We start from the raw sequence: 17,967 nt of genomic DNA on the forward strand, positions 1-17,967 counted from the left end.
AATGAGGGAGCAAGTCCTAGATCACTTGCTGACAACAGCAATATCACATGAATACTTAGCAAACAGTTGGAACTGTTTGCCAATCTGTAACTTTTAATTTGAGAATTTAGGCCATTTACATTCAGGTTTACTATTGATAAGTAATGATTTAGTGCTATCATTTTTCCTTACAAATTTCTATTGTTTGCTTTGGATTTCCTTTGTACTTTTACTAGGAAATTTTCTGCTTTCACCTTCTTTCTTTTTTTACAAAAGTGATTTATTTATTTACTTGAAAGACAGAGTTAGAGAGAGACAGAAGAGAGAAAAGAGGGGCAGAGTGGTCTTCCATCCACTGGTTCACTCCAAAAATGGCCTGAATTGTTGGAACTGATCTAGTCTGAAGCCAGGAGCCAGGAATTTCTTCCAGGTCTCCCATATGGGTGCAAGGGCCCAAGCACTAGTGCCATCCTCTGCTGCTTTCTCAGGCACATTAACAGGGATTGGATTGGAAGTGGAGCAGCAGCCAGGTCTTGAACTGGCACCTATTTGGATGATGCTGCCACAAGCAATGGTTTTACCTGCTATGCCACAGCACCAGCCTCCACATTATTTCATAATGACAACTATAGTTCTCTGTTTCTTGTGTTGTACTTCCTTAAGCATCATTAGTAAGGCCAGACAAGTGGTGACAAATTCTGTCAATTTCTGTTTATTTTGGAAAGTCTTTGTTTCACCTTCATTTACAAATGAAAGCCTTGCTGGGTAGAGTATTCTGTCTGGGTTGAGAGTTTCTTTCTTTTAGAACTTGTACTGTGTTTCTCCGCCGTATCCTAGCCTGTAGGATTTCTGATGATAAATCATCTGTTAGTCTAATTAGGGGTCCTCTGAAGGTAATCTGACATTTCTCTCATGCATATTTTAGAATCTTTGTGTTTTACTGTTGAAAGTTTGACTATAATGTGTTGTGGTGAAGATCTTTTCAGATAATTTCTATTAGGAGTTTTATATGCTTCCTGTATTTGGATGTCTCTTTCTTTCTACAAATTAGGGAAGTTTTCTGGTATTACTTCACTAAATAGGCCTTCTCATCTATCATCTTTTCCCATGCCTTCTGCAACTCCTTAGACACATATGTTTGGTCATTTGATAGTATCACATAAGTCTCCAACACTATTTTCATTTTCCCTCGTTTTTTCTTCTTTTTTTGTCTGACTGGGTTATTTGCAAGGATTTGTCTTCTATCTCAGATATTCTTTCTTCTGCCTCATGAAGTCTGTTACTTAGGCTTTCCACTATATTTTCTATTTGACATATTGAATTCTTCTTTTCTACTATTTCAGTTTGACTTCTCTTCAATATCTCAATTTCTTGACACAATTTTTCATTCATATTTTGTATTAATTTCTTATGTGATTAATTTGTTTCTATTTCTAAGTATTTTTATGGTCATCCTCTGCAAATCATTTTCAGGCATTCCATCAATCTCTTTGTCTTCACATTCTAATATAAAGTGTTGTTGTGTTCCTTTTGGGGAGTCATGTTGTCTTCCTTGTTCTTGTTTCATGTATTTTTGCAGCATTTATTTTTAGGTGTTTGTGGAAACACTTGTTTGTTTTCTCTTCTGATGGATTTTATCTTTTAAATATGACTCTTGCTTAGTGGAGTGTCTGCTCCTTCAGTGAATTCCCAGAGGCATGAGCTGTATGGGGCAAAGGAGCTCTGGTCAATGTGCAAGTATGGGGTGAAAATCCAGGGTGACACCCAAGTTGGAGATGATAGAACTCCTCTGTTGTCAACAAGGAGATCATGCCTGTTGGTATAACCACTACCTCACCTGCTCTCTTCCAAGGTGATCAACATTAGCCCATAGTGAGTACAACTCCCACTTACACCGGTACATGAACCACACAAAGGATTTGTGTGGTCCTCAGTGTAAGCATGGAACACTCTGCAGTGACCCACCCTAGGCAGTCAGGGAGTTTTTAGACTCATGCCAGACAACAGTTATTACCGAGACCCAGCTACACCCCACACACTATTCTGTAGTCAGTGAATTTCCATAGTCGCAGTGCACAAGGCTCCCACAGTCATGGGGGGAAGAAGATACACTCTCAGCTCCTTGAGCTTGCCCCATCCATGGAGAGAATACAGGGGTTCCCAGAGCCAGCTCTCTGTTGGTGCTACAGCTTGGCATTTTGAGCCCCAGAGCCTGTGATAGGTTTAGATAGGAGCTCCTCATAGTCTTAAGTGGGTGCCCAGCCCCCTGTCAAACTTCCCAGCCAAACTCAAAGTCTGTGGAGGGATGGGGATAAAGAAATGTGCTTTTCCTTCACTGGATTAGGTGGATACTCTGCCCATCCGCCAACCCCTGCTGGATTTCCAGGCTGGACTCAAAGTCAGTGTTGTGTGCAAGGTTCTTCCTCAGGCAGCATGGGCTGCCACAGTCTGCTCTCAACTCAGCTCAGAAGTTGGTGTCTCCTTCAAGCCTCTGCTGCAGTAGTTGTGAGTGACGTCCTCACTCACTGCTGTACATTTTCACTGTTCATGTTGCTCCACAGTGTCCCTCTCTTTTCTGTAGAATTTCCACTGCAAACATCTCTCTAACTCTCCCCTGGAAATACACTTCCCCCTCTTTTCTTCTGCTATTTCCATCTGGTGAAAATCAGCACATTTTTTCCTTATTTAGCCATCTTATAATCCCTGCCTGATGTTTTACCACAATGCTTGGTCTTGGTAGCTTTTGAGACAGTGGAATATGTTATTCTCCTGGGCCAACTTAAGTCATCCTTTACAAGGTCATCAACTTCAATTTGTCATTTTGTCAGTCTGCTCCAGGTTCAGTTCTCCCTGCCCCATCAAGTCTTTCAGCATCTTTCTTCGGGTACCCTGCCTCCAGAACTTTCTCTCCCATTGGTATATCCTCCTGTCCTCATCCATTATTAAGGTTGGTGAGAATGTTTTTGGGATTTCCTATTTTAGAGCATAATTTTCTTCTTTTTTTATTTTATTTTATTTTTTATTATAATTTTCTTCTAATTACATTTTCCTCTTCTAATCCTGAAGCGGGAGTGGCAGTAATAGGATTTTGTTATTGTTGATAAAATTATCACTATGGTAGACATTTCAACAAGTCAAATTTTGTTCCAGTTGTTGTAAGATATAATTACAGTAAATATCCACTTTTCATTCTTGCAAGAGGCCATTTCTTCAAAAATAAATTTTGTTGAGTTCATGTAGCAAAAGTTGGATTTTGATATAATTTAGAGGTGTTTTTCAAAGCAGTCTGTCACAAGTACTGAGATAAAATTACTCCTTTATTGTCACATCCTTGAATGGCGCAATTGCAGTCATCTATAAGAAAAATACCAGTTATCCTGCACTAAGGGAATCTCTTGCCAGTTGAAAGTAAAAGCCAGGTGTATTTATCTTCTAAAATGAGGCATGGTTCCTTGGTTATTTATCCTAAGTTCCCTGCATGTTCTTCCAAGTAAAAGACATAATTAATGATCTCAGTTGATTACACATTTTTCAAACAGGTTTTAATTGTGTGTGGAAAAGTTCAGCACTTAGTGCAGTCTAATTTTTCCAGTTTTTGCTACTTCAAATATACTACACTGCATGCATAAAAATTTGTCAGTTTGTGATAAAATAATGAAATTTGCTACTTTTTTTAGTTTTAAAAAAAGATGAACTGCCAGTCCTCTGTATGCTTTGTTTTTATTTAGTTAATAGATTTTAAAGTTAAATGTTTGCCATTTGGTCTCAGGGTTCACTAACATAATTCAAAATGAAAAGCTAAAAGCAGTTTGTTATGAAAAATGTCAGTCATTTAAAAATGCATGAAGAAAACAGCAACACAGTCATCCTGGAAAGGTCACCACCTCTCTCCTACTCTCCAAGTAGATGTTAGCAAGTGTGAAAACTAGAGTCAGAAATTCCCATTTAAAACTTAGATCTGTCAGTTTCTTAACAGTCATGTCATGTAGGACTCCTTAAATATTCCTCATGTCTTTCTCCTTTCCTTCCCCAGTTTCTGAAGGTCAGAAATTCTTTAAACTTTGCAAATTGGGAATGCATTTATTAGTAAGAAAATAAACCTGAGATGCAGGTTATCATCGTTTCCTTCTAAATGGATAGTAATGCAATCTTACAGATTTAAAAATCAATGAGTAATGATATCCCAATTGAACTTACTGTTATAAGAGCTACTATTTTGTGTATCTACCTTGAGCCAGATACTGTAGGAGGCAATTTATATATACTTGCTTAATTTAATATACTTTACCTCTTTCTCTCTCTCTCTGTCTCTCTCTCTCTCTCTTTCTCTCTCTCTCATTGTCTCTACTTTATACTTAGTGGCAAAGACAGTATCAAATCCAGATCTATTCCATTTCAAAACATGCACTTTTTACTTTTACCTCTGGAAGAATATAACAAAGATTCTTACCTGCTGCAAATGATTAAAACCTTATCTTTTAAGTCAGTTTTCTCCCAAGTGGGATGTGTACACATCCCAGTGCAAATACACATAATCTTTTAGGCTGTGGGAGGAAAATATTTTCATTACTTTATCTGAAAAAAAAAAACAATTTTTATAGATGGGAAGAATAATAAAGTAATTAAAGTTGGGTAATGTGTAACATATAACTTGATCCTGTTGAAGTCACTCAATTGTAATTCAGATGGTTCAGTCTTTTTTCTTCTATTTTTTCTCTTTTTTGAATGAATGTCTTGTGTAATCTAATTTTTCTTATCCTTTAAATTTTTCTCTTTTTTTCTTAGATATTCTTTCTCTTTCTTTCTTTTCTAGTTTTTTTAAGATTTATTTTCTTTTTTTTTTTTAAATGTGTGAGTTGTATGGCGAGTTGAATTATATCTCAATAAATTTGCTATTAAAAGAAAGTGAGTGTGCTGGCATTGTGGCACAGCAAGTAAAGCTGCCACCTGCAATGCTAGCATCCTGTATGGGTGCCAGTTCATGTCACGGCTGTATTACTTCAGATCCAGCTCTCTGCTAATGGCCTGGGAAAAGCAGCAGAGGATAGCCCAAGTGTATGGGCCCCTGAAACCCATACAGGAGACCTGGAAGAAGATCCTGGCTTCAATCTGGCCTACTCCTGGCTGTTGTGGGCATTTGTGGAATGAAACAGGAATGAAACAGGATTTATTTTCAAGGCTTAGAGATAGACAGAGAGATTCCGCATGCCCTGCTTCATTCCACAAATGCCCACAACAGCCAGGAGTAGGCCAGATTGAAGCCAGGATCTTCTTCCAGGTCTCCTGTATGGGTTTCAGGGGCCCATACACTTGGGCTATCCTCTGCTGCTTTTCCCAGGCCATTAGCAGAGAGCTGGATCTGAAGTAATACAGCCGTGACATGAACTGGCACCCATACAGGATGCTAGCATTGCAGGTGGCAGCTTTACTTGCTGTGCCACAATGCCAGCACACTCACTTTCTTTTAATAGCAAATTTATTGAGATATAATTCAACTCGCCATACAACTCACACATTTAAAGTGACAATTAAATGGTTTTTAACATATTAATATTTAGTACACAGATATGTGCAACCAACATCACAGTCAGTTTTGGAACTGACTTAAAAAGAAATATATAACTGTTCACTATCATCCCTTATTTCCCTTTCCCCTAGCCCTATGCATGTCTGATTCATGTATTTATAGATTCATGGAGATTCATATAAAGGAACTCATACAATATGTAGATTTTTGAGACTAACTCCTTTAGATGGCTGACCTTTAAAGCTATATGAGATTCTGTGACATAAGAGTAGATGTTCTGCTATCAAAAGGGATTCACAGTACCTAATTATATGTAGCAAAAATATTAAACAAAGCTTGTAATTAAAACAAGATAGTTTTAAGTATGGATTTACCTCCACTTTTATCATAGGTGGATTTTCCTATAAGTATACAACATACCTGAAGATATTGCCTGACATGGTGTTAACAAGCAACTTGTAAGCTTCAGTAGCCATAACAGTTGAGATGTAAAATCATGCAACACATTTTTAAACATTCTCATTAAATCTAATAAAAATTATTTAATCAGCCTCAATTAATACTTCTTACTAATTCAATGATTAAATTCCTTATCCTACTGGGATAAAAATTCTTCATCTGATTGTTAAGATGATTTTAAGACCAGAGAAATCAAGATGGCAGGGTCTAAAACTCAATCTTTTGTCAGCAAATAATGTTGAAAGATGCATGGAAAGTCACGCTGAATATTTAAATAAACTACAGCTTTGCAATGTTGGGATAGTGGTGCAAATGTATCTAGCCTGTCTTACATTGTAAAGTTAATGGAGTTAGTGAGGATGTCTCACTTGCACAGAGATAATCCAGTTCATCAATCTTTCCTCTTGTTGAAAAATTTTTTTCATCATAATGAAAGCAGGATTTGATTCTAATTGATGGAACCAGCAGAAAAATGTGAGGACATTATGGTTCATGCTGGCTTTATTTTTCCTGCTCAGAAATGCCAAGAAATGCACCCTGCTGAATTAAAACTCTGCCCTGCTCTTTAAATCCCTCTGCCATTTACCTCTCTTTACCCACCTCCTTTATGATTGTGATTTCTTCCTGGCCAGTCAAATGATTCTTTGTTGATCCCTGACTCCCGGACACCACAGCCTTCCCTTTCCTGCCATGATATGCCAACTTCTTAATGTCAAATTGAATTTTTCCAGTTAGTTTTATTTTTAAAGGATTCAAAATTACATTCTCCAAGAAACCTTTTCATATTTGCTTTGCCTAATTTTAAATGCTGAAATCTTCCAATAATAGATAGCAGCTTTATGTAGATATACTGGGGTACATAGTTTTTAGATGGTATCATTTATTTTTGTCCTATGCCCCTCTACAGCTATTAGAGGCAAGATCAATTTATTTACTCTAGCCAGCAGGCCTTTGAATATGCTTCTTACTTTTCTATTTCTCTTTGGTGAATTCCTGAATCCACCAAATTTGCATGTAAAAAATGAGCTATAACTCAGCTACCAAAGACTTTTATCAAATATACAAATATAATAGACTTTAAGATCAAATATATAAATTTCAAGAATTGATATGTACACATCAATGTCTTCTGAAAGTCAGAGTTAGATAGTAGAAGGAAGCATAAATCTCATTATTTTAACCTGAGTTCCCCAGAAAGCGGACAAAGGCTTGCATGTTATTTCTTAACTAGGGTGCAATATGTAGGAGCTAGATTGAGGAAGGAAAGAGGGAGAGATGATACCCAGGCACACAGTACACAACAGAGCACCTTGAGAGGCAGATTAAAATTCAAAGAATCTGTGTGAGTGATTGCTCCTCAGTACAACTTTCCTGGGGGAAGATGAAGGAAGAATTTGTCTATTTGCTAGAGTTCCCTATTGGTCAAGTGCAATAATTCCACTATACCTTGTAGTCACTCATGAGTGAGCCCCAAGTAGATTCCCACAAACTGTGATCCTTATCTTCACTTGGAATCCCCAGGACTGAAGGCATAAGGTACATGATGTTGGCATGAGGCACAGGGCCCTTGAGTTGTGCCCATATAATTTTATTTTTAATCTGTGTAGTCAGTTATACTGACTATAGAAAATAACAAGAGATTTTGGAGATGGGTGAGACCAAACAAATTTGAAACAGAGCACTGGAGGTGTCATACAAATAGACACCAGTCATAATATCCATACTTTACATGGAGAAATCCTCCCAGAGTGGGAAATACCCAAGATCATAGAGCTTTGAATTAGTAAAACCCATGTAACCAGTGGCATCTAACTCCCTATTTGATACCTTTTCACTCTTATGTTCTGCCTGTCTGGACTTAAAACATACAGCATCCATGAGTATTTATGAGTTACCCTTTCACACAACAGTTTCAAATATCTCTTACACTTAGTACCACATGGACCTGGTAAAACTGTCTGTTTAGGAGGGTTTCCTTGTAACTTACTGGGATTCTTCCACCTAATGAGAAAAACAAATGCAATAGCTACCACAGAGCCAAAGGACAGATTCAATTCCATGAATACAGAATCTCAGACAGAAAATCCCAATTGATGTTAAACTTTCCGAAGTGTGTATTTACTTCTTGCTTAATGGTCTTATTACAGAGAAGTCCAGTTAATGATTGAATCGATAAAACCTTTAGGCAAAGAACCGCTAGAAGTCAATGACCTAACTTCTACTAACAAGAATTTTGTCAAAGACCATAGCAGAACATCTTTCTGACACATTCGAATGGTACTGGTTTTGGTACAGGAAGTAAGTAGTAAATATATATGCACATCTAAATTCGTATGCTGACTCAGATCTGCCATGAATTGCCTGGGAATAGGGGTCAGATGAAAGGTGGATTCACTCTAGTTCAAGATGATAGCATAATTGATTCACTCATACTGAAGAATTACAAAGCAATAAGATTATGTAACACTAGCTTGAAATTCCTCAATATTTCATACAATCATATGGAGGGATGTATTCTTAAAACTAAGAGAAGAAAACAATCTGATCCATATTTTAACTCTTATTATTTTGAATATATCATTTGTAATACAAGTTTATTTGCAAAATCCTAAAGTCTGTTTCTTTAACAGAACCAAGTGCCAATGATAATGGTTATGTCAGACTTTATGAATACAAGTTCTATTATTACAGGTATTCAGCTTCCAGCAGCACTATTTCTACTGAGACTCATGCATTTTTCATTGTCTAGTCCTTCTGAATTTAAAATAGGTAGGATGTCCTTTTAAATGCATAAACAAAGAAGATGAAAATGTGTATCATACCCTCCTCTCCATTTCTGCTACTAAAATTATAGGGACTGTGTATCTTATGGTAGAATGCATCTGTTGTGCTATTCTGTATACTATATGAATAACCAACAGCATGCTGTGCAAAATTCCACCCAGTACCATATTTAGCATCATTTTTTGAAACATAACACCTTAACAGGCTTTTTCTGAAATGCACCAGAAAAATAGCTTATTAATCTCAGTGTCTAACTGGCAGATGGAATACAGTAAAAACAAGATTGTTTTTGTCTTTTAGGGATAGTAATTTTTCAAGATCAGATAAGCAGCCATCTTTCAAATCTTCCCAAGACTATGCCCTTTTAATTTACAAATATTTGTTCACTCATAAATTTGTTCATTCATTTGTTATTTATTGAGCATCTATTTCCTTTCTGCCCAACAGTCATGGAAGTACTGGGAACATGATGAGTAAAATATATTCCCTCTGGTCATGGTAGGGTAAGTGCAAGTAGAGATGGGGACATACAAATGAGGACATTGACTCAGCCGTGGGAAGCTTGGGAAGCAGGTAGTGGCTAAAAAGGACATCATGTAACAAGGACTTAGGCAAAAAGATCCCCAATCAACTGTAGTGGTAGCCTGAGGAAGAATATAGTTAAGTGGGATAAGGTAAGAGCAAATGGACTACAGAGATCCTAAAACAGAAGAGAGCATAAGGAGAAAATTTCTGTGTAATGCATCTTCAAATGAATTTTTCCTGGACCAATACAGAATCAAAAAGAATTCAGGGGCCAGCGCTGTGGTGTAGCAGCATAAAGCTGCCACCTCCAGTGCCGGCATCCCGTATGGGCACTGGTTCGAGTCCCAGCTGCTCCACTTCTGATCCAGCTCTTTGCTATGGCCTGAGAAAGCAATAGAAGATGGCCCAAGTACCTATATGGGAGACCCAAAAGAAGCTCCTGGTTCCTGGCTTTGGATTGGCACAGCTCCAGCTGTTGCGGCCATCTGGGGAGTGAACCAGCGGATGGTTCTCTCTCTCTCTCTCTCTCTCTCTCTCTCTCTCTCTCTCTGCCTCTCCTTCTCTCTCTGTGTTAACTCTGATTTTCAAATAAATAAATACATAAATCTTACATAAAAAAGAATTCAATGGGGGCAAGATGATAGGACAGAAGAATGGTCAGTCCACTGTCACCATTAATGTATTTAAGGGTTATTAACATTTTTATTTATTTATTTATTTACTTATTTTTGTTTGATGATGCTAGTAACTAGCTCAGATATGATGACTGCAATAGCCACAACATCTAGTTGCATGCAGTTGAGAAAGTACTAATGAGCTAATCTGATCAAAAATTCCTTTTGCACATCTTGTTCATTAGCATAACCGATAAAACCATAATTTACATTCTCTATCCAATCACACCAGCAACAGCTGAATGGCATGCCACTAATTAAAAGCAAAAATTGAATACAGCAAATTTGCTATTTTGTTCAGCTAAAGAAACAAGAATAGGCTCTTATCAACCTCTTGATGAAAGGCACACATAGCAGATAACCTTGGTGGAAGGGTTTTCACCAGAGACTCAGTCTGGCAAGATTTTTAATCTTTTATCTTCTCCAGAATATTTCTGGAAACCAGCCACTTAGGTTTCTAGCACTATACTCTGTGCACTCTATGAGAGCAAGAGCTATTTTGGAGGTGGGGAGGCAGCATAATGGTAGAATAGCATATTAATTAAGAAGCTAGGATTTGGAATAATATAACCTAATTTCCATCCAAACTCTTCCCTTATTTGCTTTGTAGCCTTGGTCTGGTTACTTAACCTCTATAAGTATCTTTTTAATTATCTATAAAGTGGAACAAAATATCTGCCTGATAAGATTATTCTGAGATTAAATAAAATGGTACATTTAACTTAAGCCCAGGACTTGCCACATTGTAAGAACATATTAAGTAGGAATTATTATTGTTATGTCACCTCAACTGGCTCCATTTTGTACTAAGTTGTTTGGGAACCTTGCTCCAAAATCTTGGTTTGATAGCTCCCTAGCAACAAAGACTGTACCTTATTCATCTTTGCATGTGGAGTGTATGGCTTAGAGAATACTAGTTTACAGAATATGGGCATAAATACAAAAGAAAACTTATTTTTTGTAAACAATGTATCATTTTTATGGCTTGATTTTGTTCGGAGAAAACATAATATGTTGCCAAGGTTTTGAATACCATGTAGGAATCAACACATCACGGCATTAACTTTCACTTATTTTCCCAAAGGGATACACTGTACACAGCATTCTCCAAGAGACATACTCTGTACCAGGAGCTACTCTCTGATATACTTGGCTTAACTCTGCCCATTTCTGTTCCCCTTAGACTGTCTGTTATTATGCAAATAATCATCAAGACTACCCAGTGATAGGATAATCATGAATCTACTCTAAATGAATTTAAAAATCATTTGAACACTACTATTTAATTGGTTTTATTATTGTATTACATGGTGACTAAACTTCAAAAGTTCTTTGGATTCTTCAAAATTCTTCAAGCTCAACATCTTTTATTTTTCACCGATTCCTATCAGCTTATCACTATACACTATTTCCCAGTGAAATGCTCTGTTCTCTTGGTTTCCATGGCACCAATATTGCTCTGATACTCTCCTCTTAACCAAAACTGGTCTTTTAAGGGCTGGTAATGACTACAAATCATCTCTTGTCAATCTTGCTTCCTCTGAATAACATTAAATAATAAAGATGTTTCCTGGGGCTGGCACTGTGGTGTAGCAGGTAAAGCAGCGCATGCAGTGCCGGCATCCCATATGGGCGCTGCTCCACTTCCAACCAGCTCTCTGTTATGGCCTGGGAAAGCCATGGAAGATGGCCCAAATCCTTGAGCCCCTGCACCTGTGTGGGAGACCAGGAGGAAGTTCCTGGCTCCTGGCTTAGGTCTGCATAGCTCCCGCCAATCTCTAACTCTGTGTCTCTGTAACTCTACCTTTCAAATAAATAAATAATTTTAAAAAAAATAAAATAAAGGTGTTTCCTTAACAAGTATATCTATTGTCTTGGTTTCTTTGACACAAACAACTACCCTGGACATCTTCACTCTCTAACCACTTCTGATTCCAGTCATCTGATTCTTTTTCCTCTTCCAACTGCAATCTTGGGATTTCCCAAGGATTGTCCCCAAAGCCCTCTTGTTTTTCTCTCCTACTCTAGCTTCCGTGGTGATATTATACATTCCAGAACTTTAACCAACTCTTTCATGAGTACAACTTCCACATAAGTATCTCCTTATTGCAGTCTCTGCCCAACTCTGATCTTATGTTCCTCCTAATGCTGCTGGATCATTTGGAAGTTCATCTGGCGGCGCAAGTTCAGTATACCTGAAGCATCAGCTTTCTTCTAAAATCAACTAATCATGACTTTGTCAGTTGGTCACATTTCTTTTAAGCAGTCTTGAGTTAGTCTCTTAAAATCCTTGAGTTAGTTCTGGTGCTTGTCTCTACCTCTATTTTTTTTTTTTTTAATCACCCTTTTGTTACAAAAACCTGCCTACACCTACCTCTGTATTGTCTCAGAATCCTTCCACTCTCTCTGTCTCCTGAATGATATTGCCCAGCTGTAGATAGAATGCAGGACATTGTGCAGACTTCATAGCCTGGCAGAGGCAAAAGAGGCATAAAAGCAGCAATTACAATGCAATGAAAGAGAAGTAATAAAGGTGATGTGTCCCAGGGAAGAGACAGTAGGGAACATATGAGCCAAATCTTGAAAGATGAATAGGAGTCAGCCTGACAAAGGAACAATGAACGTTCTAGAAATAATAACATGTGCAAAGGAATGCAGGAAAGAAGACCGTGACTCATTGTTGAAGTGCAAGTGGGTCTGTCTGCCTGCAGCTCTGGCTTCACAGAGGAATAATGGGAGGGAAGGAGGAGGTAAAGGTGCAGAGATGGTAAGAGTAGAGGGAGTGCATTCAGGAAATTATTTGTTCTATAGCTGTGTACCAAACTACTGTAAAACCTCAGGCCTTAAATGAACATCATTGATTCTTTTTCACAGTTCTCCAGTTGGGTTGCAATCTCAGTATGATTCTCCTGTGCTCCATGAGGCACGGGTTGGCATAGCTTGACTTTGGCAGAAGGATCCAAAGTCCTCACTGACATGACTGGCACTTTAGCTCAGGCAATGACTAGACTTCTCTTTCTCTTTCCACACGATCTCTCCATATTCAGCAGTCTCCCTCCAGTTTCTTTACAGGAAGTTCTATCATAAGAGGTAAAAAATGAAAGCTGCACAGTTTCTTATGGCTTCAGCCCGGAGGTCACATGATGTTCCTTCCCTCACCTTCTGTTGGTTAAAAGAAGCCCTCCTTGGCTTACAGAGAAAGAAAACTAGATCCACCTCTCTTCAGGAGGGGCAGAATGAGTGCTGAAAAGGCTGTTGTCCTTGCAGATGGTCTGCCACGGGCCTTACAGATCACCACATCCTCTGGGGGACCTGTTGTAGGAGTTCAGGCAGCAAACTGATATTTTAAACTTATGTTTAAAAATGTGCCTTTGAGGGGCTGGTGCTGTGCCTTAGCGGGTGGGGCCAACTCTGCCTTTCAAATAAATAAACAAATCTTTTAAAAAAAATATGTCTTTGACTCTTGTATACAGGTTGAATTCAGTGATCGGGGAAAGAGATCAACCTTACAAAAGTGTCCTCCATGATCCCATAAACCTTGCCATAAGTTTTCCTCCTCGTGGAAATAGATGGACTTAATATATTGGGACTGATAATTTTCTTTTTTCAAGGCAAAGTACTCCCAAAATACTGTCCAGGGCTCTGTTCTGCTTCCAGAAAAATGGATTCATGTTAGCCATGGGGGAAGAAATGCTTATAACACTGCAAATCCTCTGCCTAAAATATTTTGGTTTAAAAGTAGTACTGCTTGCTTATTTCCTATTGCTATTTCTATAAGTAAACCAGGAAAATCAGGAGAGACATTCAAGGCAGGCAGAAATCTGCTTTGTGCTTCCAAGGGCTTCTCCTATGTCAAAACGTGTGTGTGTGTTTGTGTGTATGAGGGAGACAATACAGTTAAGTGTGGACATTTTATTTCTATGAAAGGTGAATGCCTTAATTCTTGCTTATAGCCTTCACTGCATGTTCTACAGGAGCAGTGGCTATGAAAAAGCCCCAGAAAATGCATAATCTGAAAGCTTTCAAGTACTGAGGCCTTTTTCTGAGCACCAATTTTAATGTGTAGGCAAAGGCAATTATAACTTGGCCAAAAGAGAGACCAATGCTTAGAGATCTAATGCTTATTAAAGCTTCCTGCAGCTAATTGAGTTCCAGGGTCTGGCAGTAGACAGGAGGCGGCTGTTTTTGAGTTTTCTGGAGTTCCTAGAGCCCTTTCACCTGTATGATTCCAGCTGCAGGATTTCAATGTGATGGTACAAGATCCTGAAATATGGTCCCACCTAGACAATGTTCAGGTACTCTCTGGGCATCACAGAACAGCTGATTAACGCTAAGTGAGCATCAAAATGATGGACGTCAGTATGTTTATTTCCCCCTGACAGGTCCAGAGTGCAGTCAAGAAGCCAACTTTCTTTGGAGATATTTTGTCTCAAATTCCAGTTTTGCCACTTCCTGGTAATGTGACTATGATAATTACTTTAAGCACTGGTTTCCACCACCCTCTTCATAGGATTACTGTGATGGACTTAAAGGATGTGTATTTAGAACACATAATCCAGCCTTCAGGAGGAGTGCTGAATACATTTTAACTATTATTGTTTTAATGACTTCCTGCTGATCTTTGCTGTGTTTCTCTCTATTTCTCAGGGAGATGTTAATCTCTGTGGCTCTGGGCCAGGTGTTATCCCTTCTTATTTGTGGAATTGGCTTGACCAGCAAGTACCTAGCAGAAGATTTCCATGCCAACACACCAGTCTTCCAGAGTTTCCTCAATTACATCCTTCTTTTCTTGGTGTATACTACCACACTGGCTGTCAGACAAGGTAAGCTTGCAAATACACCAAGGATGATGAATCACAACTATATCACTTTTTTCACTTATGTCAGTAATACAGTTCAAAACTCCAAATCTCACTTTTCTATTTTTCAGTAATAAAGCAAACAATATGAATGAATAGATCACAAAGAAACATAAATTGTATAAATTCAGTGGAATGTAAGAAATGCAGGTATACACAGAAATGTACAGTTTCCCAGTATTTTAATACCTCTTAACATTCCTTGTACTTCTCAATGAATCTAAATACCAGCTGTCCTGGAACACGGAACCTGGAACAGGCCCAATTGCAGCTACCCTACATAATACCAGTTCTGAGACATACAAGGGAATTGCAAACAAACATATGTTATTTGGGAAAGTGACAAAAAGAAGGATAAAATTGTAAACACAGTAATTCTGGTAACAACACATGGAAGGTAAAGAAAACTACCATAAGTGGTCAGGTGGAATATTAAATTATTTTAAGTAAAAATAAGGAAAGCAAAAAAAAAAAAAAAAAAAAAAAGTCCTCTAAGTGTCAGTGTGAGAAAAACTTTTCTAAGGGACTGTTGCAGTTGAAAGGACTCAGGAAAACCCCTGGAGAGCATGCTTTATAACCTTATAATTATATCACTGGTATAAAAGCTTTCATATGTGACTCAGAAATAGCCAATAATTTTCCCCTAAATACTAGCTGTTGACAATAAAATATGCATTGAAAAATAATCATTAATACATTGGAAGACTATTATACAACTTAATAACAAATAAGCTGTTTAGGCTGGCGCCGCGGCTCAATAGGCTAATCCTCCGCCTTGCGGCGCCGGCACACCGGGTTCTAGTCCCGGTCGGGGCACCGATCCTGTCCCGGTTGCCCCTCTTCCAGGCCAGCTCTCTGCTGTGGCCAGGGAGTGCAGTGGAGGATGGCCCAAGTGCTTGGGCCCTGCACCCCATGGGAGACCAGGAGAAGCACCTGGCTCCTGCCATCGGATCAGCGCGGTGCACCAGCCGCAGGGTGCCTACCACGGCGGCCATTGGAGGGTGAACAAACGGCAAAAAGGAAGACCTTTCTCTCTGTCTCTCTCTCTCACTGTCCACTCTGCCTGTCAAAAAAAAAATTTAAAAAAAAAATAAGCTGTTTATATAAATGTTAATAGTGACACCTTTTTAAAGATCTGTTTAGCTGTAATTTTTACATTTCCGTATTTGGATTCTAATCATTGAATCTTAGCTGTATAGCCTCTGCATGATTTGGAAGCTAATCATTTTGAATTGTATGAATGTGTTATCTAACAGTTATCCCCACCATTTCATCTTTGGTGTCCCAAACCAACATAGGACTCCTCAAGAATGGAAATGGAAGTAGTATAAAATGAGAAAAGTACTTATGATATACTGTTAACATGAGGAATGTTTGACTTGGCCATATCAGAAAGAGAGAACTGAATCAGTAGTTGTACAACCTGCTTAATAAGAGCTTGGATCAATATTAAATGAATAAAACTATTCAGGAGTATAATTGATTAATAAGTTTAAGTTCAGAACACCTTTGCAATACCCTAATATTATTATAGAAATGTTATGTGAGAGTGATAAGTTTATCTGCCTTACTGGATTTTTAGATCCAAAAGGTCTACACTAAGTGAATTGTAGTGAGTCTTTGGTTTCTTGTCCAGCTTGCTTTCTAGGAGTCCTGAGATTTAATGAAACCTACATCAAAAAAAAAAAAAAAAAAAAAAACAACTAAGCCATTCTGAAAGAGAACTTCAACAATTGAAGGTAGAGACCAAAAACATGGAACACTAAATGTAGAAAAGGAGCCAAAGATAATGATAATGCTACCACATACCAAGCCTTCATAATGTGCCAGCCATTCTCTTTTATTCATTCAGTTCAAGGAAATAGTTATTGTTTTCCAAAATTTTATAAATGAGGAAAGCAAGGCTCCAATGACCCCTAGAACCTACTCACAGATAGGATTCAGAAGTGATGAAAACGCCTGGAGCCTAGGCTGTGAGGACTGTGCACCTGCAGGGCCCACCCTTTGTCTCCATGTGTGGTTCAAGGGAGGTCACAGGAGCGTGGAGAGACTCTTTCAAACACAAGGAAAAATGTTTATCCTGAATTTCAAAACCCCGAATAAGAAAACCAGCCCTGGAGTATAAAGTCTAAAGAGATACAGTAGTGTAGTCAGGAGCCTGTCATACACAAATTAGGGAGAAGGTGAGTGAGTGGGCAGGAAGAAAAATTAAAAGTGACCCAAAACTAGGAGCAACAAGAGATTTGGAGGCTCATTGGAAAGGGAAGGCTAAAGAAGCCTGAGGAAATTCTGTTGATCCCAGTTGCTGATAGAATTTCTAAAAGGCTCTATAGAGATGTTACCATTGCCTCAGATTATCACCAAATTTGCTGGCGTGTCTGTAGTTGGATGTTTACTCGGAGTGTTTATTTGTTTTAAGCTTCATCTTTAGAGGTTTGAATAGGCTGGCATTAAGCTCACATCTGGAAATCAACATAATAATTACATCACTCTTGCATAGGCTAATTCAATCCTGTGATCTGGAAACATCCTAATCTTTTCATTTAGGCACCTCAAGATTTAGGGGGAATTGGACAACAGAAAAAGAGAGTCTTGTGTACACAAGGGGAGATCTTTTATGGCCACAATCGCACCTCCCTTTCCAGAGCACTACTGGGGCTGCATGTTCTGAAAGGCACTGGTCTTCCTACCTCTCTGAGCACAGTCATCACCTACCCTGCTAGGCCCCCAGATTAATTTCATGCCACCTTGGGACACATCACAGCAAGAAGTTAGACATCAGAATATATTTTTAAACAAATCTCTCTTTATAATTTCACTCATACAGTTTCTAAAAATTTATGATTGTCACACTTAAACACAATGTGGTAAATGAAAGAAGCACTTTAAAAGCATTAGTGATGATGTTATTACAAAAACCCTGCCAAAATTTGACTTCAAAGTTAAACTGAATTCTCCTTATCAAATTTGCATTGGGCCAGTGATCAAAGGCTGAAGCAAGAGGTTCTAGTATAAGATCCAGTATGAACTGAAGCTTTGAACTTGCCCTTGAATATTGATTTATACAAAAATTTGAGTATCATACTCTTAAATTTTTTTATCTATTGAACAAATTTTAAGTCTAGTTTTTTTCATGATTGGAATTAGCTTTTCTTACAGA

General features: G+C 38.2%; 1 protein-coding gene across 1 annotated transcript in view; it reads left to right on the plus strand.

Annotated features, from left to right (window-relative positions):
* The window catches only part of SLC35F1 (solute carrier family 35 member F1), a 467,572-nt gene that overhangs the window by 260,708 nt on the left and 188,897 nt on the right, over window positions 1-17,967 (plus strand). The window contains exon 2 of the mRNA XM_062187689.1: window positions 14,596-14,771. Within this exon, the coding sequence (XP_062043673.1) occupies window positions 14,596-14,771 (176 nt within the window). The remainder of the gene's footprint in view (window positions 1-14,595; window positions 14,772-17,967) is intronic.

This window comes from Lepus europaeus, chromosome 3, assembly GCF_033115175.1.
Source record: "Lepus europaeus isolate LE1 chromosome 3, mLepTim1.pri, whole genome shotgun sequence".
NCBI classification, from domain to species: Eukaryota; Metazoa; Chordata; class Mammalia; order Lagomorpha; family Leporidae; genus Lepus; species Lepus europaeus.